At 41.4% G+C, this 25,248-nt stretch overlaps 1 protein-coding gene across 9 annotated transcripts in view; it reads left to right on the top strand.

The window, feature by feature from the left end:
• SRGAP2 (SLIT-ROBO Rho GTPase activating protein 2) overlaps positions 1-25,248 on the top strand; it is a 240,341-nt gene that overhangs the window by 107,385 nt on the left and 107,708 nt on the right. For all 9 annotated transcript variants that reach the window (XM_058540199.1, XM_058540198.1, XM_058540197.1 and 6 more), the window contains exon 4: positions 14,539-14,701. In XM_058540199.1, coding sequence (XP_058396182.1) covers positions 14,539-14,701 — 163 coding nt within the window. The remainder of the gene's footprint in view (positions 1-14,538; positions 14,702-25,248) is intronic.

Genomic DNA, 25,248 nt, shown 5'->3' with positions numbered 1-25,248 from the left:
CACATACTGCCAGTGTAGTAGAGGAGCGATAAGAAGTCACGGATGACCCAGCTCCTCTTCCAAGATGCCCTCCTGAATTGCAATGCCAGCAAAATGGAGAAGTACTGTTTGGAGAATACCTTTCCATACCTTTCAAGATTTTGCTTGTTGTTGATAATGCTCCTAGACATCCTCCTTTTATTGGTGATCTTTATCCCAATATCAAAGTGGTGTTTCTCCCTCCAAACACCACCTCTTTGATCCAATCAATGGATCAAGGAGTTAAACCAGCTTTGCAGGCCTACTGCCCGAGGAGGACCTTTGCCCAGGCTATTGCTGCAACTGAGGACAATGATGCAATTCTGGAAGGATTACAACATCTAAGACTGCATCAAGAATTTTGCTTGAGCTTGGGGTGTTGTCACCCAGGAGTGTAGGAATGCCATCTGGAAGAATACACTCAAGAGGTTCCTCTGTGACTTCAAAGGATTTGCCAAGGATGGGCAAAAATCAACAAGGCTGTGGTTGAGAGGGTGTGGATGAGGATGACATTGAGGAGCTCCTAGATGTGGTTCCTGAGGAATTGACTAATGACGAGCTGTTGGAACTGGGACGCATAGCTGAAGAAGAGGCAAAGAGAAAGGAAACTGCAGGAGAAGAAAAAGAAGAACTCCTAAGAAAATTCACAGTGAAAGGTTTAGCAGAAGCTTTTGCAGATCTCAACAAGCTCCTTAAAATGTTTGAAAACATGAAACCCAACACCAAAAGGCCTTCATTAGTAGAGACGAATGTGCATTATCTGCTTACAAACAAATCTGTGATGAAAAAAAGAAACAAGTGAAGCAAACCACCATGGATATATTTCTGAAAAGACTGACATTTCTTCAAGAAGAGCCTCAGGCAGTCCTTCAGGAGGTATTCCAGAAGAAGGCATTGTTATCATAGGAGATGACAGCTCCGTGCGTGTTATTGCCCCTGAAGACCTTCCAGTGGGACAAGATGTGGAGGTGGAGATAGTGATATTGATGATCCTGACCCTGTGTAGGCCTCGTGTGGTGTGTCTTAGTTTTTAACAAAAAAGTTTAAAAAGTAAAAAAATTTTTTTTAAATAGAAGAAAGCTTATAGAATAAGGATATAAAGAAAAAATTTTTTGTGCAGCTGTACAGTTGTTTGTGTTTTAAGCTAAGTGGTATTACAAAAGAGTCAAAAAGTTAAAAAAATTTTAAAAGTTTATAAAGTAAAAAAGTTACAGTGAGCTAAGGTTAATTTATTATTGAAGAAAGAAAATGTTTTTATAAATGTACTGTAGCCTGAGTGTACAGTGTTTATGAAGTCTACAGTAGTACACAGTGATGTCCTAGGCCTTCACATTTGCTCACCACTTACTCACTGACTCACCCAGAGGAACTTCCAGTCCTGAAAGCTCCATTCATGCCCTATACACGTGTACCATTTTTTATCTTTTATGCCATATTTTTACTGTACCTTTTCTGTGTTTAGATATGTTTAGATGCACAAGTATTTGCCATTGTGTTACAATTGCCTACAGTATTCAGTACAGTAACATGCTGTACAGGTTTGTAGCCTAGGAGCAATAGGCTATACCACATAGCCTGGGTGTGTAGTAGGCTATATCATCTAGGTTTGTGTAAGGACACTCTATGAATGTTCACACAACAACGAAATCGCCGAAGGATGCATTTCTCAGAACATATCCCCGTTGTTAAGTGATGCATGTCTGTATTTGATTGCTCAGTCCTGGCGTGTACACAAAGTAGTTTCAGAATTACTAACCCATGCCTCTGTAAAACAAGACTACTAACTAGATTTCAGTTCTGGTTTACATTTCTGTTTGTTTTCAGCCTTGAGGACTAAAACACAGTGTTCAAAAGTTAGTTGCTACTTTCTTTTCCAACCCCCAGACCTTTTGTTTGAAATACCATCTGGTTTATTTATTTCTGCTTGCATTTAATTTTATCCCCTTCAGAATGAGGTCTTGCTTGACATTTCTCACGGCCAGATCTTTTCTTTTGACTTATGAGATTGAGTAGTCTCAGAAGTGAGAGACCTGCTTATCCATAGATTAAGTCAGGGCATTATCGGCAGTCAGTGATGGGGCCGTAGACCAGACAAAGAGCATATATGGAGGGCCATCCTGTGATCATCCCCTGACCCCCAGTACCCCCATTCCTGGGCCTGCCATGACCCTGGGAAAGCCATCTTATGGATTGGGTCCCTTGCCATTTTTTCCTAAGACAACTACTCTCACGTTCTCTCTGCCATTCTCCGTGATCACCTCTTGCATTGAGGGAACCAAGAATCTAGCTTTCATCTCAGTTCTAGGCTATGGTTGTGAAGACTGTTTACCAGCAGCTCGTGTAATAAGCTTGATGTGGGACCTTTGGATGACCTTGATCTGGTCCCTCAGAGGTGAAGCCTCAGGGCACTGCTCATTGACACCCAGACTTGCAGAATTTTTGGCTCTGTTGCTGCACTGTTTACTAGCTCCCCGTTCTGACCCCCCTGCTCTTTCTCCTCCTTGACTTTCTTCACTCAGATGCTTGGGCCTCTCTACTAGCTCTTTTGTCTCAATTCTGACCTGGCTGTTTTCTCCTGTCTGTCTGGGGATGGCTTCCAGATTTCCCTTCCTCTGCCCCATTTAACCCTCTTCCTCCTTCTCCCACACACTCATTTTATTTCTCTCCTTCCTCCAGACACATATGACATGGTCAGTGCTGATGATTCCAGCTGTTCTGAATCTTGCTTACAGCTTAAGTTCAAAAACAGATGGACTCAAAGCATCCTAGATGCTGTGCCAATTTCCACCACATGAAAACAAATTACTGAAAAGCGTTAGGAAATTTTAAAATAATTTTCAGGTTTGATTCTCTGTCTTTTCAATGGGCCTCCCTGCCTGACTCTTCCGTCTTCTCCTGCCCCTTCTCCACATATACCTTGCCACTTGCCTTTCTCTTCTTTGTACGCCTCGTTTGGCAAAGGCTAGTTTCTCAAACTGTTGCCCCCATTTTCACTCTGTACGTGGGGATAGGTTTAACCATTGGGATGAGACTGTTAATAATCAAGGTGGGGTTGTTGCTCCTTTTCAAATTGTGTATGATCTTTTTGAATCTTCCATCAAAGGCTAAGGAATTTCTGTCCTTTATTCACGTACGGAAGGTGAAGCTGGGGCCTCTGTGTCTGTGGGTACATTTACAGGTCGAAGAAGTCACTAACTTTGGAATAAAGTATATGTTCCTCTACTGACTTTATCAATAGGGGTGCAAAAAGGTGCCAGTCCTACAGCCTACCCTTGGGTGCTGTAGACAGGGAGCGTGTTCCTTGGGAAGCAATGACATTGTGCCTACACCATCGCTTTCGGAATCCTCATTCCTGGAATTTGCTAACAGCTTTCTCCCAGTGTTCTACAGAACACCATTTAACTTGAACATGTTTAGTCACCCTGAATATAAGAGGAAGAGAATCAACATGGTGGGCCACTTATCTTACAACTGCATCATGCAGATACTGGCAGTCATTTACAGAGCATCAGGAGAAAGCTGTTGGCATAGTCCAGTAATTATCAGGTGCCCACTGTGACCAGAGTACTAAACACAGTAGGAACTGTTCTCCAGAGAAGTCCTCAGGGGATGGGCTTTCTGAAGTTCAGGGACCCCTGACTCATATGCAAATTATGTGTGTAGGTACATAACATCTTCCTTCCTCCCTTTTTCCCTCTCCCCCGCTCCTTTCTTTGGAGGAGAATACTTGGAAGAGAATCCTCAGATTCTCAAAAGGATCTAGGTATGTAACCACCCCAAAGAATATTTTATAAGAAATATTTTACATTGCAAGCTGGAATATACACATGTGCAGGCATATATATATTTTTAAACAAGTGACTGAGAGCAACATTTTCACAAAATAGTACTTACAGATTTTTGCTCTCTGTGATGTACTCTGATATTTTCTACTTTGTTCTGTATTATGCTGTTCCATTGTTTTCTGTTTCATTTTCTGAGAAATGCTAGGTGGTGACCTGCTGAACTGATTTTTTTTAACCTCACTAATGGGTTGTATCCCACAGTTTGAAAAGCATTGCTTTGAGAGCATTGGTTCTTAAAATTTTGGTGTGCATAAAATTACCTGGGATGCTTATTTAAAATGCAGATTCCTGAGCATCACTCCACTCCTAGAGAATGAGAATTTCTGGCAGAGGAGCACAGGAATCCACATTTTAAACAAGCACTCCAGGTGATTCTGATGCAAGGTGATTTTGGGTCCTGAAGACTCACACTTAGAGAAACTACTCTCTTATGGACTTATGAGCCTGGCTGCTCCAGGCTACAGATCACACACTTGCTTGGAGATGGTAGATACTAGTGGGTATCATTGCAATCCAGACTAAGAATCTCCCCATTACAGAATGACCTCAGTCACCCACACTCACTCCTGGGTCTTGCTTCCCCTTGATAGTTCTCTTTTTCTACTTGCTATCCGTTCTGGCCCTTGTGAAGGCAGAGAAGGAGTTGACTGAGGCCTCAGAATAGAGAGAGAAGGAACTGAAGGGTCATTTTACAGAGTAGCTGGGGTGTGGCCCAGCCCTGCAGTAGGTGCCCAGAGCCAGTCCCAAATTAGAATGGGGTGAGATTTAAAGCTGCTTTTCCTATTCACTTGCCTTTCATGTGTAACCACATGCAGTGTGTCAACAAGCTTTCCGGCGCCGTTAGGCACCAGCAGTTTTGCTCCCTTTGGGTTCATGGACCTTTGGTATTCCTGTTACGTGTTGTCTTAGAATAGCTCTGTGCTCTGGGGCTCAGGCCGCTGAGCTTTGTCCATTAACTCTTTCAGTACCAGGGCTTTATAGATACTAAGGGCTTTTTAGTTGAAATAGAGCAACAACCACAATGAAATAAGAAAATGACTGCTAGTCAGGAGACCTGGGTTTTTGCCTTGCTCTGCCACTATCTGTGTGACTTCAGCCTCCCTGAGCCTCAGTTTTCCTCACTAGACTCTAGACCATCTTGAAAGACCCTTCTAGCTCTGAAATTCCATGATTCTATTTTTTGTACCCTCTGGCTTGTCTCTTTGCACTTTAAAAATCTTCCCTTTAAAGCCTCTCCTAGATTGGACACAGGAGAGTCACTGAGTTTGGGAATTTCCAGAAAACCAGATGATAAGTTAATAGCAACAACATGTATCCTTGTTTAGTGCACTGATGAAGTATAAAATTTATAAAGCAAATTCATTGCAAACTTGGGTAATAAGGCCTGGGAATTTTGGGACATGTTTATCTTTTCAGATATGACTCTAGCCACTTTGTTTTGTAGGTGTAAATACATTGTATGAACTGTCAAGTAATACTAATAGTTATAACAGTATAACAAATGATAGTATTGATTTGTAGGTGTAGAACACTTTAGTGTTTATGACGTTTTTTTATGGACATTACTTTGATTTGATCTTCATAATAGCCACGTGAGTTAGGCAGGGCAGGTCTGCTGTCCCCATTTATTTTTTTAAGCAGATGAAGAAATGTTCAGGCCCAGAGTGCCTCTGTGACTTATCCAAGGTTACCTGGCTAGTAAGTGGCAGAACTAAGACTAGATTCTAGGTGGTAGGCATGGTTCAGGGTGCTCTCCACGGATTACCACCTTGCCGGGATGGGGTATCATCATTCGTCCAAATTCCTTACAGACCTGTAGAACTCAATCAACTACTAACCTAGAAATTGACCAGGGCATCTCTTATTCCACCCAACCCTTTAAAACTTTGCCAGCAGAGTATCAGCATGATTAATAATATGCTGTAATTTAGAGCACACGAGCCAATGGGCGTACACATTCAGTCACTCAGCGGCCACCCAGGTACACGCTGCAGCAGCTGATTAGGCTAGATTGATGGAAACTGACAATATTAACTATTCATTAAATGAATTGTCTTACTGTGCTCAACACTTGGAGGATTTCTGTGGCTGTGGCATCTGTCATTAGTAAATGCTGATTAAGTACCCACCCATTCTTGGTGGTAGATATTCATTGGATATTCCAAAATATACTCTGTTCTCAAGAGTCTTCCTTCCAATAAGGCAAGATAAATATCAAAATAACACATGAGAACTGATAAGGATGCATGCAGCTCATCTGATGACTATTTAGACTTCATTCCATTTAGCTCTATAGTTTCACAGAATTAAGTCATATTACTGTATTCCTCCTTCCTTATTGTTATGACAAACCACGTAAAGGAACTCATTGTCCCATTAACAGATATTCGGGAAGAGAGGTCTGAATCTTAGGGGTACCCTTTCTTCCTAGGCGCTTGTTGGTACTTGGCATATTTAAGTACCATTTGCCATGCAGTAGGAGTTACTGGCTGTAGATCAAGCTTCTCTGCTCATGCGAGGTGCCAGGGAGATGCCTACTCCCAAGGTAGTGGTTACTGCATTGAAAATAAGTGTGTGGATTTCCAAGTGATGTCATTCCAGTTTAGCACAGACAGGTATTTATTTCTCTAGAATGAACTACCAGGGGTGAACCAGACTGTCTGTCTCAGTCATCTCCCAGGATTTCATTCATTTAAAAAATCTGCTAAGACATCTGCATATACTTTTTTTCTCTCTGTGTTTGTCATGTGCTGTAATTACTTATGGGGTTTCTGGTGACATCTTAATTAACTAGAGAAGAAAAAAATGAAGATATAATTGTAGAGTTGTTCACAGGTTATTCTATGGAATATGTGGATCCAACTGTTAATATAGATGGTTGTCAAATCTTTTTAAACTGAGAAATATATATTATTTTTTTTGTTCCTCGGTCATCAATCATACCTTTGTTACGTCTTTTGCTTTTGCTATGATGTTTTATTTTAATTAAATGAATTAGTCAGCTCCTTTTAGACCTCTTGATGTGATCACAGCCTCTTTTGGGGGACTTGCAGGGAGGAAATTTAATACCTAAGTGAATTTCTAGGCCCTTAGTTCTGAGGATCATATTAGAGTATAGTGCATAGTGTTTGTTCTCTAGCATTTAGATCGTACCCAGAGTGCACAAGGAAGGTTTAGTAGCCTCTTTGTTTATACCTCTCTATAGTTCTGAGAATGCTAGTGGTAAGATGTGGGGTGTAAACGAAGGGAAGATCCCAGGTCTGCAGAAGCTATAGCGAGGATTGATGGGCAGGCAGATCTTATAAGTCAGCAAAATCAGGGTTTCACAATGGTTCATCTAAGCCTGTGTACACACAAGCATCAAGACCAAGATAAGATGTGATTTGTGGCTGATGGACAGTCTAGGAGCAGGAAAGCCATGTCTTGGATCCAGGAAGTCTGCAAACATGGGAGAAGCGGATCAGAAACAAGAATGTTGCCCCTTTTGTCCCTAGTGCCCAGAACTGTGCCTGATACATAGTAGGTGCTCTATCAATATTTGATGAATGAATGAATGAAATAATACTTTAGAGATCAGGGACTCAGGGAAGGAGCTTGGACAATAAGATGTCAGAAATCTAGGCAAGAAATCTGGATGATAGAGATTCAGATCTTGGGTAGACCCCCCTTACCATGTCTGGTCTCATGGGGTCCACAGAGCTGTCTTGAGTGATTCGAAGAACCTCCAACCTCCTCTCCCCACCATGAACAAGGGGTAGGTGGGGGTGATTGAAGGGAAGGCAAAGTCTCTCACCTGACAAAAGTTGATGGAGACATTTCCAAGTTAGATTCTACAACAGCTTATATTTAGGAACCACTCCCAGTTCTCTGACCTAGCCCAGAGGAACCTTGGTCCTATAATCCAGGAAATAGTTATTAAGATGTCAGACATGGTGCTAGTCCAGTTCTCAACTTCAAAGCAGATTCCTAAGCTCCCAGCTCTTGGACCTGCCATTATCCCCAGGGTGTGGCTGTGCTTCTTGGAACTAATCCAGAGCCACAAGAATTCCATTTCCATACGGCTCTTCCCCCAAACCTGATTATACGGGGCAATTTAGGCTATTTTCAGCAAGGTAGGTACACCACTGCTTGAATACTTTCTAATCATCTGTCATGGCTACTGAAGACAATTTGTGGTATTAACTTGTCTCTGAAATTTGAAAGCTCATTTCTCCATACATAGAAGATACATTATTGCCTTTCGGCCTTTTCTCTTTCTGTCTCTGAACTCTTACTCTGATCTCGTTGCTGGGAGAGCTGCAGCGGGAGCTGTGATAAGCCCAGAGAAGTGTGCCTGCCCCCTGCCTGCCTGCCTGTCCACCTGTCTTTGAAAGATGTCTCCAGGCAGCCAGTGTGCTACTGGATCACCACCACCCAGCAGCCACCATTACAGGCAGAATCTTTTTCAAGTCAGTTCCTACCTTGGCAATCTTTTTCCCCCTCCTTCTTTTAACACTTTCCCCAGCAAATCCAATCCATCCTCTGGCTTATCTGGGTCAGCAAGGGTCTGATTTTATGCATGGCACTGTCAAACCATAAATCCGCTGCGGCTCTGCCTTTCCATCCAGCCCGTCTGCTTCTGTCAGCATCAGCAAAATGCATAATAGAGAAAATAAGCCAGAAAGGCTAATAACACTCATCTGAATAAAATAATCTCTGGCTGCCTCAGTTCATTTCATTTTAATCAAGGTGCCAGGAGGGAATTTAGATTTACAAATCCAGCCTCCCCCTTGTCACTAGTTTCCTGTCCAACCATCACTAATTGATCCCGTTTATTATGCATGTACCTGTTTTTATCCTCTTCATAGTTGGATCTCAGTAATGTATATCAGATTTAACTCATTTTGAGTTTTGTCTATTGTCACATATATGTCTATTTTTAAAAGTGAGAAACAGTATTCCTCTTAGATGTCTTGATATTTGCCATCTCTGCATGCAGACTGGCAGGTTCGGTGGGCTTTCTGAGACAGTGGGGTGGGTGGAAGTGCTGAAGCAGCCTGGGCGCCCTGTGGCTCCCCTCCTGTCTGCCTCTGCACACGGCGCCCCGTGTGGAATACAGGACTGATCCTTCCACTTTGCCCCTTAGGGGAAGGACAGTGGAAGATTCAATTCTGCCCTCCCGTTGATATCTACCTCACGTCTTCCCGGAGACTTACAGCTGCTTGGTTAATTGCCTATTGCTGCTGTCTTATCCCAACCATTATTTGCCGTGGGCTGTGCGTTTTCAGCAGGCTGCGCTCTTGGCCCTGGCCCAGGGCCGGGTGAGGAGCATGTTGGAAATTGATGAAAGCTGAATCCTGGTTTGTTTGCAAATAAAAATAATATTTCTTCACATTTGTTTAGTGCTTTACTCTTATAATTCTTTTCATCCAGCATCTCATTTGAGCCACACAACAGCCCTGCAAGGTGGGCAAGTCAGAGACGTTGGCCCAAAAGGAAATGTACCTCAGTAGAGCAGTGCAGAGGCTCAGCCATCCAATAATGCCACGCTTGTGTCCCTTGTCCCATCTGCAGAGCTGTGAACATAAGATTAAATGGCAACTTAGCCCAGCAGAGCGTCCAGGATTTTGTGGTTCATGCTTTGAAGATCTTTAGGGAGCTGGATGTACACTGACAGGGCGTGTGTCCATTTTATAGGTGAGACAACTGAAACCAAACAGAGGGGATATGGAAAAAAGGAAGTGTAACGTAGAGGCCAACGTGGGCCTTTATGGAGTTAGCTCTTTGTCGCAGATATTGTAAAGAATTCCCTCTGAGCGTTTGTTGCTTGTTTTGTTGACCGTCTACAAGTAGTCCAAGTTGAAGGAGAGAAGCTTGGCTAATGTATCTGAAGCTAACGATTCAGCCCTGCAGGTTTATCTCCTTCCATATATTTATAATGAAAATCTCTTCTGTGGATGCGTAGCCGGCTTGTGACTTTCTGGACCTCCTTTTTTTTTGACTCCAGAGTCATTGCCTCTCAAGTACAGGATTATGTTTTCTTGATCTTCCTCCTGAAAATTTTTTTAAGTAAGAAAAATACTTCTGGATATTTTGTCTGCTTTTGAGGGATTAGTGTTTGAGGAGGTTTGCAGCTGTTCAGCACATTCCTAAGGGATGCAGACCCTTTTCTTTAAATGCCCAAGTGTTACACAACCTGAGGCTCCAGAGGCGGGAAGTAAAGAAACTGTACAAACAAATGATAGATGGAAAAGATATAAAGACAAATTTCAGTCTCCTAACCAAACGAAGTTCCCTTGGCTCTAGCAGCCCCAAATAAAATAAGGCTGCAGCGCTGCTGAAGCAGGAAACCACTCTTGCAGGACCTTAATGCGCTCCTATGAAATCACGTCTCGTTGACTTGCTTATTTTCCAGCCTGAAGTGTGTTTCATCTTTGTTCGTGTTGGCTGGGAAAATTGTCTCTGCAGTATACTTGTGTCCTCTCCTACCACATGCCCTTCCCCTCTCCTGGCAAAATACTACGGCAGAATAAAGAAATGAATTAATTAAAACATCTCAGTTGAAAGGAGGAATATGTCTGAGAAAGCATACATTCTCAAAGCACCAAAAATATTATATGAAAAGCTGCAGTAATAGTAAGAGAGTGGAACCCCTAGAAGAAACAGACAACAGAATCTAATACTATTTTTTAAAGCCATAGACTCCTTTTTTAAAATACAAATCTTGCATAGAACCCCCATAGATGCAACAGATAAAAGCAGTGTTTTACTGGTGTAAATCTACTTTTAAAGTGCAAATTTATAAAGAGTACTTATTACAGAGTCAATCAGTGAGAACAATGAGGCTGTGTTTATGATCTCACAGTACTAAAATTGGGATTATGAACCCGAGGTGCAGTTTTATATCAGTTTCAGCATCCAAGTTATTTCTGGTTCTGGTTTATGTTGCCCAATATCAAAAAAAGCCTGATTCAAACAGTTGAATTGTTGTAATCTTGAGATAGTTTTAAATTGATAGACACTTGAAGGGTATTTTTGTTTTAAAATTGAATCACTAACATTACCTAGCAGCTATTCCCATTCCCCTTCATAAATATTAATTGGATAAGCCCAAAAATGTATAATAAGCATTACAACAATTGATAATGAGATGGGACAATATTGAGCATGTGCATTCTCACTACCCAGCCATGGTCCACCAGGAACCCAGCACAGGCCCCTGAGCCTTCTGTGGCGTGCAATTGAACTTGGCCACTGTGTGTCAAGTTATGTGCTCACCTGAACAGCTTTACCCAAGGAGGCACACAGGCTTGAATTAAAAACTAAACCTGTGAAGAGCAACATCCGTTCTAACCAACAGCACATTTTTCAGAAGTTAGATACATGCCTTGATTTTTCATTCCAAAGCTTGCATACACTGAAGCTCACCCTGCAGCCCATGAGACATTATGATGGTGTCTGCTGCAGGGAAACTGGGGCCTGGGTCTCTTGCACATTTAAATGGGGGTTGCTCATTTGAATGAATGTGTTATATTGTTGGAAATTGAAATGTGATTCTCTGTAATTCCAGAGTTTCTCAGAACTCACTTTAAAAGCTTCTGCTCACTAAAACCAATAATAGCTGTCCCATGACATGCTGTAAGGATGGAAATAAATACATGTGATAAAAATACTTGTAGCAACTTAGAAGTTCTTAATAAATATAAATTTATTAGTGTTAAGTGATAGGCATTTTATTTTACAAGATTCCCACTTTTGCCCGTCCTTTTTATTACCTCATCTTTGTTTACTCATCCTTTCTTCTGAGGGTCCCCTTGGGATTTTTGCTCTGCATCCTCTTCTGTGGTGTCAGATTGGTTGTGTCTCTCCTCCTATTCTTGTGATTTGTGGTGTGCATTCGTGAGCTAGCTGGCCCTTCCTTCCTACCTCTCACGTTCTGTTACATTAGAGTCTTCCTTTGTCCCCTGTGACATCAGCACTTCTATAACCACTGAAGCCCCTAATACTGCACTTTGTTCATTTAAGATAGAAATGTTTATACGTTTGTGAAATAAAATTGTGGTATTGTTTTTATGTGTGTAAAGCACTATAGGAAAAGAACTAATAGAGGCCATCAACCCATGTTCACCCGTAAGAAGCAGATTGAAACCAGTTGTCAAGTTAAGGTCTTGGGAGATCTGCCCTTTTACAAGGCAAATATAATTGCCTGATATATTCCATGCTTACTGAGGACATGGATATCTTGCTACCCAATAAAAATGTAAATTAGATTACATAGGATTTTGTAACAAAGTCATTTGGAATCTCTTTGAAAGTTTTCTTGCAGTGGAAACATCAGATGTCACTGAATGCATGTGCTCAACTCACCGTTTTGAGTTTAGGATTGTTTCCTATTCACTTTTTTTTTTTCAGATGCTAAATATTTTGAAAGAAGTGGATTAATTACATGTATCTCTCTCTCTCAGCTAGTGTATATTTTTTATTTCCATAGAAATCTTTTACTTTCCCTAGAAATGTAAGTGACATAATGTTACCACAGTGGTCGGCACATAAGTGTTAGGAATTTTGACTACAGAACTGTGATGCCTGGGGCAGGGGGTTGGGGTGGGGGGCGGGTATAGAACAGTTTCAATTTGGACTCTAACATTCACTGTTTTGAAGAAACTTCTTGGTGCTAGTTAGACAGGTATTAGATTTAATGGTCTGGTGTGTTCTGAAGCCAGAGGAGGTGTGATGTGATTGTTAATAGTTACCTTACTACAGAATTGGAAAAGCCCTTATAACTTGAATTGCATGCTCTACAAATCACAAGTGCCTGGCAGCCTCCAGCCCTGAACGAAGGCAGTGCTGACTCAAGAACCAAGCTGCTCTCAGCTCACTTTCTTGTTTTTTTTTTTAATGTTAGTATTTTTGTATGTGTGAGGAAGATCAGCCCTCAGCTAACATCCATGCCGATCCTCCTCTTTTTGCTGAGGAAGACTGGCCCTGGGCTAACATCTGTGCCCATCTTCCTCCACTTTATATGGGACGCTGCCACAGCACGGCCTGACATGTAGTGTGTCGGTGCGTGCCAGGGATCTGAACCCGGGCCGCCAGCAGCGGAGCGCACGCACTTAACCGCTATGCCATGGGCCGGCCCCTCAACTCACTTTCTTTGCATTAAGAGTCTGACTGTAGGGAGGGAAGGGAGGAAAGGGGAATGAACAGGTTTTGCTTCTTTGTAGTGATTAAGAGCATTCTCTTTGCAATTACAAGGCTTGGTGTTTTGTTTTGTTTTGTTTTGGTGAGGAGGATCAGCCCTGAGCTAACATCCATGCCAATCCTCCTCCTTTTTTTCCCTTTTTCTCCCCAAAGCCCCAGTGGATAGTTGTATGTCATAGCTGTACATCCTTCCAGTTGCTGTTTGTGGGACGCCGCCTCAGCATGGCTGGAGAAGCGGTGCGTGGGTGCGTGCCCGGGATCGGAACCCCGGGCTGCCAGTAGCGGAGCTCATGCACTCAACCTCCAAGCCACAGGGCCGGCCCACAAGGCTTGGTTTTGAATTCCAGCATTGCCACTTTTTAGCTATGTGACCTTGAACAAGATATTTAACCTTTCTTAGTTCAGCTTTCCTCATCTGCTGAATGTGTTAAATAACACCCACTTCATCAGGTTGTTGTAGGGTTCAAGTTAAGCAACATGAGTATAGGGCCCAGGTGTGTGCCAAGTGCACGGTAAACCCTGATTAATAGTATCACAGACAACCACTACTTTCTGTTTCTCTCCTTAAAGGAATCCAACTTGCAGATGCAGAACTTTCTGTTACTTAAATTAGTGCTGTGAACTAAGTACAATAATAATAATTCTTCTGGATCACAATGTTTTCATTAGAAATGAGCATCTATGTTTGGCACTTCACTGCTCCATTCAGGCTGTAGAAGTTTCAGGAATACATGTGTTCAGATGTGATTTGTGCTGTTGGTTGTGTGGGACATGAGATGATGGCTCAATCAATGAAATCAAAACCTCCATAGATATGTTCTGTGAGACCGAAGAGTTTTTAGAGACTTTTTGATGGCAGATGCCTCCAAGGTAGTCTTCATTGAATCCTACAGAAGATAAGTGTGTGGGGATTTAGTCTGTAGTGCTCTCGTGATTTTCTCTCTAGACAAAATCTCTAACTTTTGTCCCTAACCCTAGGCACAAACCAAGTGACTTAGTGGCTAAGGTGACGGACTTTGGAATTGGGCAGCCTTAACCTGTTCTGTTCAGACAACGCAGGACTGTGGTTCTAGTCCCTGACTCCCTCTTACTGTTCTGTGACTCCTCTTTACTAGTTGTGGGTAAATGACAACCTGAGTTTCAGTTTTCTAATCAGTAAAATGGGGATAATAGTTCTTTTCCTACAATGAAATGATGGAGCTTAGATGAGATAATGCCTATAAAGCCTTCACCAGGTTCCTAGAACGTAGTACATGCTCTACAGATAATCTTGCTTTTTCTCCTTCTCCCTCCCTCCTTCCTCTCCTCATTATTCTTATTTTCTCCAGTGAGTTTTTAGAAAAAGAGAAAACTAGAGGTTCAGGCTTTAGGAAAGATACCGTTATTTCTGGTTTGGCTTTGATTGCTATGATTTTATGACATGGACAGTAGTCATACATATTGGCCCTGGCTGGTTAACAACATTGATTTTTTTTTTCTTGCTGTTTCTCTGCAGGAAGGATCAGAATGTTCTCTCTCCAGTCAACTGCTGGAATCTCCTCTTAAACCAAGTGAAGCGGGAGAGCAGGGACCACACCACTCTGAGTGACATCTACCTGAATAATATCATTCCTCGATTTGTCCAAGTCAGCGAGGACTCAGGAAGACTCTTTAAAAAGGTAAAGCATCTTCTAGTCACAGAGACACTTGGGTGGAGCAGTGACACGATCTTGTAAATAAGAGAAAGAATATCTTATTGGCATACTTAAAAGGCTTTCCATTGGTCATTCCCTACCATGTACTCATGGAGAAAAAATATTGAATTGGCGTTCTTTTCTTCCTTTCTGAGCTGAATTAATAGTAGCCCCAGGAAGGTAACCATTTGCAAGGTACAACTCCAGGACTGGCAGTGTAATTCATAATCTGTGTACATTAATAATGACTGTGTTTGGTCGATATCCTTCAGTGATTTGTGAATCTGTTTAGATTTGGGGACCTTCAGTGTTGTTTCATGTTTTCCTCTTCCAGTTCATTTACCAAGTTCATGTATGTATCTTTATGTTTTTGGTTTAGTTCTCTTTCCAAGTTGTCATCTTGGCCTAGGTGAACTCATGAATTTGGTTATTCTTATCACAGCGTACCTTTGTCTTTGGGTCCCTGAGTGCTTTCTGAAGCTCAGTTGTTTGCCACCATTCCTTGGGTGTAAGTTGAAAAATTTGACCAAGGAAAAATTTAAAATTAATTGTGATAATCTTAAGAAATTTGTACCAAATTCACCATACCTGTCACTAGTGAAACTAGCCTCTTGGAAACTCAGGAACCTGTTTTCTAAGCTGTCTCAACCTGAGCTCTCAATGGAGTCATTTATTCATGAGTTTTGGTTACAAATGGTGGCAAAAGCCCCAACATTGTACATGATATGCCATGTCTAATATTCAAGCTCTAACATCCCCAGAAAACTTTTCAGAAGGCAAATAATCTTCCCACAATCGGTATAAAGAGCATATATAGGGCTATTTCATTGGTTTCATATATAGGGAATTCATTGGTTTCCAATTGACAAGATCCAGTGTTAAAATTTGAGATTGGGAGAGAAAGGACTTCAGTAAACAGGACTGTGGTTGATAATAGCCATAGCTCTTGGTTAGTTTTCCAATTCTTAACCTTAGGAAGCTTTCCAGACAGATCTCAGTAGGTCTGGAGTTAGAACCCAATTTCTTCTGTTTATACCAGCATGAAAAAAGAACTGGTTTGGAATCCTCCATCTACATAAGTGCATCTGTGAAGGGGCTTTCTCTGTGTCTTAGAGACAGGATATTAAGGGTATAGTCATCTGACAATGAAAAGAAGAGAGAGAAAGATAACTCCTCCCAGAGCTCACTGGCTATTTTTAGTGGCCCGGCTGTGCTGTGGTTGGGGCCATTCTTCAGTTAGGGATGAGGGTACTTGTCACCATCTCATGGTTTCCAGCATCTGCTCTAGCTTGCTTGTCATTACTTTGAATTATTCTGCAACACTTGGTGACGTGTGTATGTGACTAAAATTAATGACTGTAGTTAATATTACTGTATTGAATATTGGAAATAGCTAAGACAGTAGATTTCAGGTGCTCTTTGCACACACACAAAAAAGGTAACTATGTGAGGAGATAATATGTTAATTAGCTTGACTGCAGTAATCATTTCGCTTTGTATATGTACGTATATCAGATCATGTTGTATCCCTTAAATATATACAATTTTTATTTAAAAACTTATTTAAAAACCTACTTAGGTGGAAGTTTGACAGTAATCAGACACCACTTAGCTCTTTTCTGTAACCTTGACAGTCCCTTAGACTATCTCAAGAGGGAAAGGGGTTGGCTGATGGTTTCCTCCTCCATTTCTCTGTTCATCTGAGAAAAAAATTTAATGAGAGATGTTCAGCTATCTAGACTTCACCCAATCTCTCAGCCCCCTTTTCTCCTAGCTTTAGAAGGTTAGAGAAGAACCAAGCTGAGAGAGTCTTATAGCCCCTCCAGATCTCAGAGATGTTCATGCTGAAGGCAGCCAGTTACCAAAGCCACAAGTGTTCCTGATTCCTCAAGTGCCATTCGCATTTCACTGAAGGCCTAAATGCAAGGCATGTATACAAGATATGGAGCATTTGCCCCCTCCAGAAGGAAAATCTACCCATGATTGATATTCCTGGTCCTGGTCTCAGGGTTGACCTCCTTAAGCCGTGTACTTCTATGCTGGGAGTATAAGGAAGAATTTCTGATTACTCACAGGACTGTTTATATATTACATTTCATTGAAGAAAAGTACACATATTGTAGGCTTACAGCTAAATGCATTTCTACACACTGAGCACACCTGGTAACCAGCTCCCAGATTAAGAAACAGAATATTTAAATACTCCAGAAGCCCCTCTCATGCTCCCTTCTAGTCATCGGGGGGTTGGGAGGGGGGGTCCCAACTCCTAAGGATAACAACTGTCCTGACTTTTAACAGCAGAGACTAGTTTTGCTTGGTTTCCTACTTTATATAAATAGAATCATACAGTATGTATTCTTTTGTGTCTGGTTTCTCTCATTCAACATTATGTTTGTGAGATTTATTCATATTGTTGTATATAGTTGCAGATCATAGGACTTTTCCTTGACCTTTACAACATTTTCTCTTTAACTTTGTAACTTTATAATCAATTAAAATATTATTGATTAGAGATATGCATAGGATTGTTGAATAGCCAATGTCTACTGTCCCACAGGGTGCATAGTCTCTTTTCTCTCTCCCTTGGGGTCCAATGAAGGCAGAGGACTCTAAGGTAGAAGCTGGCTGGGCTGACCATAAGAGTAGATTAATCCTGTTTTGGCTGGGTGAGAGCCGCTCTGCTTTCTATTAATGGGCGAAGAAGCGTTCTCTCTCCAGACCTCAGTTTTTCCATCTCTTTTGTTTAGAGTGTGTTGTACATGAAGAATTAGAATCCCACTGGTTAAGTTATAGTAATCAGCTAAGATATCTAAGGAATGTACCTGGCCACCCTGTCAGTTATGCAAAGCTTCCCGGAGTTTGCTTTCTGCTTTCGGAGCAGAGGCCTTTTCCAAGTGACCCTTTCTCTTGGTCTCAGCTCTGCCAGTACCTCTGAAGCCTTGGACAGTTACTTCTCCTTTCTGTGCCTCAGTTCCATGAAGTTTAAAAAAAGTGTATGGGCCATATGATTTCCATGCTGCCTTTGAAATCTAGTATACTGTAATTCTTTGATGACAAGGGTATCTTACACTGGGGGCTTCCTTCTGGTTTTTGGGTGACCTTTGTGAAATTGTGATAGATAAATTGCAGTCCTCGAGACAAGGACAAACAAAAGTGGGTATGGGTTTGGAGAGGGGGCCAGCTTAAGCAATTGAAGACCAAATTTCTTGAGGAATGAAGCATTTTTTTAGATTCTGTTATCTATAATGGCCAGCAACCAAGAAACGCCAAACTGGAATCCAAATGTATAAACTAGATATACCTTTTATTTTACCTCTAAATTTGGTTCCAACAGCAAAAGGAAAATCCACATTTCTCTGGAGACACAGACTTCAGAAAAGATACCTTTATTTCTGGTTCAGCTGTAAACACCTATGAAAATTTACCTGAGCTCGTGTGAATTTGAATCTGTCACTGGCAAAAGTCATGGGTTTTCTTCCTTTTTGAATTCTTTTTTTTTAAATCTATAGAACTAAATGATTCACTGGCAAGGGTTATGATAGTCAAAACTAATATTTTTGAACGCTTATGTGCCAGATACGGTGTTAAATACTTTATATGCATTATTTTGTTTAATCCCAACAATAATTCTATAAGGTAGTTGCTATTATTATCCCTGTTTTATGAAGGAGGAAACTGAGGCTTAGAGAGATTAAGCAAAAAACAGGTGAGGCTAGTATTTAAATCTGGTCATCTGGTTCTAGAACCCGAGGTTTCCATCTACATGTTCTGTTAGGACTCTGTAGGCATGGTGTGCAGAGTAGAGGGTATTCCACATTTTCTTACTGTTTTCTACTGAATCCAGATATTTCGCTCAGTTACAGAATTAACCTAACCTTTTCTCTTGCACACAAACCTTCAAAGGGTATGGAGGTGTTAAACATCAACATTGGGTTGTTTCTCCTACCTGGTGTCTGGGCAAGCAGCTGGAAGTTGGGAATGAAATAGGGCAGCATGTTTTTCTCCCCAGGGGCAGAATCTCTAGTAAGAGAGAAACAAAGACTTACTAAATGTGAGAACTGGCCAAAAATCTGGCTCACAGCTAATTCAGCTAATCTGGGGATATTGGGGTGGCTGCACAATTGGCCCCTCTGTGCTCCTGAACCCCCTTGAGGGATGCTCCCTGCTGGCCCTCTGGTTTGTGGTTATGTCTGCTAGGACATATTTTACATCTTGCATGAAGCCATGGTGGAGATTCCTTTAGCTAAATATAACATCTAGAGAAAGTAGCCTCCTGTCCACAGCTTAGAAACAGACCCACTTTGTCTAAGACTCCAGGGGAAATTGAGCCCATTTGGTGCTCCTGACATCTCCTTTCATGTAATGAAAGCTCAGTCTGTCTAACCTCTGTTGGAACCAAGGTTTGGGCAAATATTATTGCTGCCAACTTCATTTGTTTAATGCAGTGGCTTCAGAAACAGGGGCCAAACACTGACAAGTCTGACTCCCAGCTCCATGTCATCTCTGTAAGAGGCATATTCTAAAGAATCCCACTAAGAATAGAAATAATCTTTCCTACTTTTTCAGTTTAAACTGAAATAAACTTGGGTGTGCTTTTTCCTACAGGGGAGAGGACAATCCTGTTCTCTCTTTCTCCTTTCGTTTAGTTGGAACACACCACAAGTACCTCTGACATTCCTTTTCAACTCACTATTTCTAGCCTCTAACAGCTGCTCACACTTAGGCTTGGAAGCCGGTCAGTTCATACAGTCCTGAGACTCTCAATTGCATCCTTGTTTTTACATTATTTCAGTTAACTGTACCCCTGTTTTACCTCTATTACCCTAAGGTTCTATGGCAGAATGTCAAGTTAAATTGAGAAAGCTAGGTCAGATTCCCAATAGACCAGTAGTTCTCAACTTTGCCTGTGCATGAGAGTCACTTGGGGAGTTTTAAAAAAAATCTTTGTGACCTTGAATAGACAAAGATTTCTTAGGATATGAAAAGCATGAACTATAAAAGAAAGAAGATAAATTGGACTTCACCAATTCTTGGACTTTTGCTCTTGGAAAGATATCGTTAGGAAAATGAAAGACAAGCCACAGACTGGGAGAATATATTTGCAATACATGTAACTTAATAATAAGTAGACAAAGTATCCCAAATATTTTAAATAGGCAAAAGATTTTAATAGACACTGCACTAAAGAAGATATATAACTGGCCAATAAGCATGTGGAAAGATGCTCAATATCATTAATCATCAGGGAAATGCAAATTAAAACTCTAAGGAGATATGCTACCTACTCACTAGAATGGTTAAAATTAAAAACCCTGGACCCAGCCCAGTGGTGTAGCAGTTAAGTGCACATGCTCTGCTACGGCAGCAGCCTGGGGTTTGCAAGTTCGGATCCTGGGCACACACTGATGCACCACTTATCAAGCCATGCTGTGGCAGTATCCCATATAAAGAAGAGGAAGATGGGCACGGATGTTAGCCCAGGGCCAATCTTCCTCAGCAAAAAGAGGAGGATTGGCATCACATGTTACTCAGGGCTAATCTTCCTCACACACGCACAAAAAAATTAAAAATACTGACAATACCAAGTGTTAATGAGAATGGATGAATTCTCATATGCTGCTGATGAGAATGTAAAATGGTACAACCACTTTAGAAAATAGTTTGGCAGTTTCTTATAAAGTTAAATATGCATTTACCATATGACCTAGCAATTGCATGTCTAGGTATTTACCCAAGAGAAATAAAAGCATGTATCTACACAAAGACTTGTACCTGAATATTTATAATAGCTTTTGTTGTAGGCTGAATAATGGTTCCCCCCCAAGATGTCCATGTTCTAATCCCTGGAACCTGTGAATGTTACCTTATCCGTGTAAGATTTTGCACATATGATGAATTTGAGGATCTTGGGATGGGGATATTATGCTTGATTATCCAAGTGGGCCCTAAATGCAATCACTAGTGTCCTTATAAGAGTGAGGTGGAGGGTGATTACAGACAAAAGAGAAGAAGGCCATGTGACAGAAGCGGAGGGAAGCAGTCACAGAGAGAAGATGCTAGGCCACTGGCTTTGAAGATGGAGCAGGAGGCCACGAGTCAAGGAATGCAGCTCTAGAGGCTGGAAAAGGCAAGGAAACGAATTCTCCCTGAGAGCCTCCTGAGGGAGCACAACCCTGCTGACACTTTGGTTTCGGCTCAGTGAAATTTGTTTTGGATTTCTGACCTCCAGAACTATAAGAGAATAAATGCATATTGTTTTAAGCCACGAGATTTGCAGTAATTTGTTATAGCTGCCATAGGAAACCAATATTTTATTCATCATAGCCAAAACTGGAAACAACCCAAATGTCCATCATCAGATGAATGGAAAAACATATTATGGTATATTCATATATGAATACTACTCAGCAATAAAAAGAAATGAAATGCTGATAGATAAATAATGTAGATGAATTCCAAAAACATTATACTGATAAAAAGAAGCCAGACACAATGAGTACATTCTGTAATTCCATTTGTATGAAATTTTAGAAAAGATAACTCTAATCTATAGTGATAGAAAACAAATCAGTGATTGTCTTGGGGCCAGGGTTGGGTGTGAGGTTGACTGCAAAGGGACACAAGGGAACTTGTAGGGGTTATGGAAATGTTACACAGTCTTTATTATGGTAGTGGTTACATGAGTGTGTGCATTTGTTAAAACTTATCATATGGTACGCTTAAAATGTGTACATTTTATTGTAAGTAAATTATGCCTAATTAAAGTTGATTTAAAAGATAATTTAAAAATACCATGCCAAGGCCCCACCCCAGGGCAATTTAATCAGTCTCTGGGATAGGACCGAGGTGAATCTTGCACAGAGCCAGGGTTGAGAACCACTGCTATAGATACTCTGGTTTCCATCTTGGGGAAACCCAAGAGCACAGAGGACATCTGAAGCAGTAGGATCCTGTCTATCTGTATGAGAGCTGTGTTTGCCCCTATAGCAGACAGTGTGAAAGCATCTGGGCTGGTTGTGTAGGCAAGCCGTTGTGGTTTCCCTACTTTATTCTTGGAGAGTGACAAATGGTAAATCTGGCTTCAGATAAATAAGTCACGCTGCAGGAAGTGGGGCTTGCAGGAAGGATTTTGAGGAAGAGATGTAAGAGGCTCAATTAATACTTTTCTCCAGGGCCCTCAGTTAAACATGGCCTTTTCCCATTGCTAGATCAGTCACAAGAGAATTGCCATGACCAGTCAGATTTCCTTTGGCACCAAGGAAATGGGTCCGGCAGTAAAATATGATAAAGGAGATTTGAAACTAAAAGCAGTACACGTTACCTACCTACCTGTTTATCCCCTTTGATTGGGATAGGATTTCCTAACGAGTCTGAGTCCAGTTGTTTGTGGGGAGAGAGGTTGATGGTACTGTAAGGAGGCATGTTCTGTGGTGGTGGTGTCGTAAATACGAAAAGGACAATGCTGGTAGAGTTGAATGTCCCTAGTAGATACTGGAGATTGAATGAATGGAGAAAGAATGGATTCCCAAAGGTTGTGTTCTGCCCTCTTGAGAAAGGGTTTAACTTGGAGACATCTTTGGCAGGAGTAGATGATTGATTACTGCTCCCTCTCTTCCCCTGTCCACCCTACGCCTCCTCAGGGAACTCAGTATCTGTTATTGATTGAATTTCCTCCACCTTGTAACGTGGTCACTGACGCTGTGTACACTAGCGGTCGTGCTGTGCTTTACAGACAGCTGTACCAGTTGCCCAGTTTATCTTGTTGGTAGTAGAAAGTCTGTTCTGATTAATTGAGCTTTATGTGCCACATCTGATGAAGAGGCCCTCTTTGGAGAGAAGAATGGGGTGTGAGCTTATCTGAGTACGGGATGGAAGGCTGCCAGCCGCTTCACAGGTGTCTCTGCCGATAAGGGGCCTCAGGTTTGCTGCCAAAGCCAACACTGAGGGGAGCTCTGCAGCTAGTGCTGTTTGTGGCGCTTCAGCTTTGGTTTCTGTGACGCTAGGTCAGCAGCGTCTGTATCCTCTCCCTTGAGGCTTCTCTCTGGGTGGTCCAGGCTTTTTTCTAGCTTAGGAAGATTCAGCTCAGAGGGAATGTGTGCATCAAAGATATCTGCAGTCTTTTGCTTCAGTTAGTTTATATGTTTGCCTTTTTGGTGTTTTAGGTCTTGGGTATCTATCAGCCTTTTCTAAAAGAGCCCACGGTGCTGTGTTTAGAACATTCAAAGGTGTAATGGTACTTCGATCTTTATAGATCAAGGGACAATTACGAGAATTTGAAAAAGACAAGTTAAAAATGTGGAGTATGGGGAGCCGGCCCAGTGGCGCAGCAGTTAAGTGCGCACGCTGTGCTGTGGCGGCCCGAGATTTGCAGGTTCAGATCCTGGGCACGCTCCGATGCACCGCTTGTCAAGCCATGCAATGGTGACGTCCCATGTAAAGTAGAGGAAGATGGGCACAGTTGTTAGCCCAGGGCCAACCTTCCTCAGCAAAAAAAAAAAAAAAAAAAAAAAAGAGGAGGCGTGGCATCAGATGTTAGGTCAGGGCTGATCTTCGTCACCAAAAAAAATATATATATATGGAGTATGGGAAAGAGAGGTATAGTGGATAGAAAACAAAAGTGTCCAAATGCAACCTCCTATAAAGTAGAAACTAGAAAACTATTCTGTCAATATTTTAGTGATTATTATAAAGACAGCTTATGCTAGGTGTAAAAAAGAGCTTAAAATTGAATTGAGGAGTCAAGTTTGCCCCCACAGGGAGCTTGGGGCTTCCCAGTCCACTTTTCAGTCCAGTTAGATCCTCCAAAACTATCTGTGGGATGATGATAATAATAATACTAATAACAAGCTTTCATAAAATGCCTGCTATAGATATATATTGTAGTAGGTCCTAAATGTATATTTTCTCTAATCTTTTCAGGTTTTTTTCCCTTAACTTTTAAAACTATGTAATTAGCATGCAGATAAAGGAAAGAATGTTACCAGTATCCCAGAAGCCACCCTTTTGCCCTTTCCATTCAGTACCCCTGAAAGGTAGCCAGTATTCTGACTTCTAACACAAGTAGTTGCCTGTTTTTTTTTTTTAATTTATATAAATGGAATCATATGATATTTTTTCAACAATTTAAATACGTCATTCTTTTTTTTCCTGGCCCCCGTTGTTTCTGATGAGAAGTCAGCTGTAATTCTAATTGTTGTCCACTTGTATTTCATGTTCTGGGAGCTTAGGGGCTCTTTGAGTATTTTTTCTTTATCTTTGGTTTTCACCAGTTTGACTGTGATGAGTCTAAGTGTGATTTTCATTGCATTTATTTGGCTTGGAGAAGTACAATATCTAAATATCCTGGAGCTGTATTTTTCCTCAGTTGGGGAAAATTTCTGGCAAATATTTTTTCTGTCCCATTTTCTCTTCTTGCCTTGACTCCTATTGCGTGTTTGGTAGACTGCTTGATACAGTCCCACAGGTCATTGAGGCAAGCTTTTTGATGTGTATGTGCACTTCAGTTTAGATGATTTCTAAAGTTAACCAATCATTTCTTTCTTTCTTTTTTTTTTTTGGTGAGGAAGATCAGCCCTGAGCTAACATCCATGCTAATCCTCCTCTTTTTGCTGAGGAAGACCGACTCTGAGCTAACATCTATTGCCAATTTTTTGTTTTTCCCCAAAGCCCCAGTAGATAGTTGTATGTCATAGTTGCACGTCCTTCTAGTTGCTGTATGTGGGACGTGGCCTCAGCATGGCCGGAGAAGCGGTGCGTCAGTGCGCGCCCGGGATCCGAACCCGGGCCGCCAGTAGTGGAGCACACGCACTTAACCACTAAGCCACGGGGCCGGCCCCTCACCAATCCTTTCTTTTGTTGCGTCCAATCTTTTAATACCATCCAATAAATTTTTTTTTTTTTTGAGGAAGATCAGCCCTGAGCTAACATTCATGCCAATCCTCCTCTTTTTGCTGAGGAAGACTGGCCCTGAGCTAACATCTGTTGCCAATACTCCTCCTTTTTTCTCCTTTTTTCCCCTTTTTCTCCCCAAAGCCCCAGTAGATAGTTGTATGTCATAGTTGCATATCCTCTAGTTGCTGTATGTGGGACGCTGCCTCAGCATGGCCTGACAAGCAGTGCATCGGTGCGCACCTGGGATCCAAACCCAGGTTGCCAGTAGCAGAGTGCGCGCACTTAACTGCTAAGCCATGGGGCCGGCCCCCCAATAAATTTTTTTATTTCAGATATTTTTAGTTTTATGATTTCCATTTGGTTCTTTTTTACAGTTTTCATATAACTCCTGAAATTTCCCTTCTTTTCACTCATTATTTTTGAAACATATTTGGCAATTATTTAAAAATTCTTATCTGCTATTTTCAATGTCTACATCATCTGTGGTTCTGTTTCTATTTATTGATTGTTCTCTTGACCATGGAACACATTTCTTTATTTTTTCACATCTAACTTTTTATGACATATTGGACGTTGTAGATACATTATAGGGACTCTAGATGTGCCTATCTTCCTCTAAAGAGTGTTACGTTTTATTCTAG

The sequence above is a fragment of the Diceros bicornis genome, chromosome 4 (assembly GCF_020826845.1).
Source record: "Diceros bicornis minor isolate mBicDic1 chromosome 4, mDicBic1.mat.cur, whole genome shotgun sequence".
In the NCBI taxonomy this organism is placed as follows: domain Eukaryota; kingdom Metazoa; phylum Chordata; class Mammalia; order Perissodactyla; family Rhinocerotidae; genus Diceros; species Diceros bicornis.
This window is presented reverse-complemented; position numbering and strand designations above follow the sequence as displayed.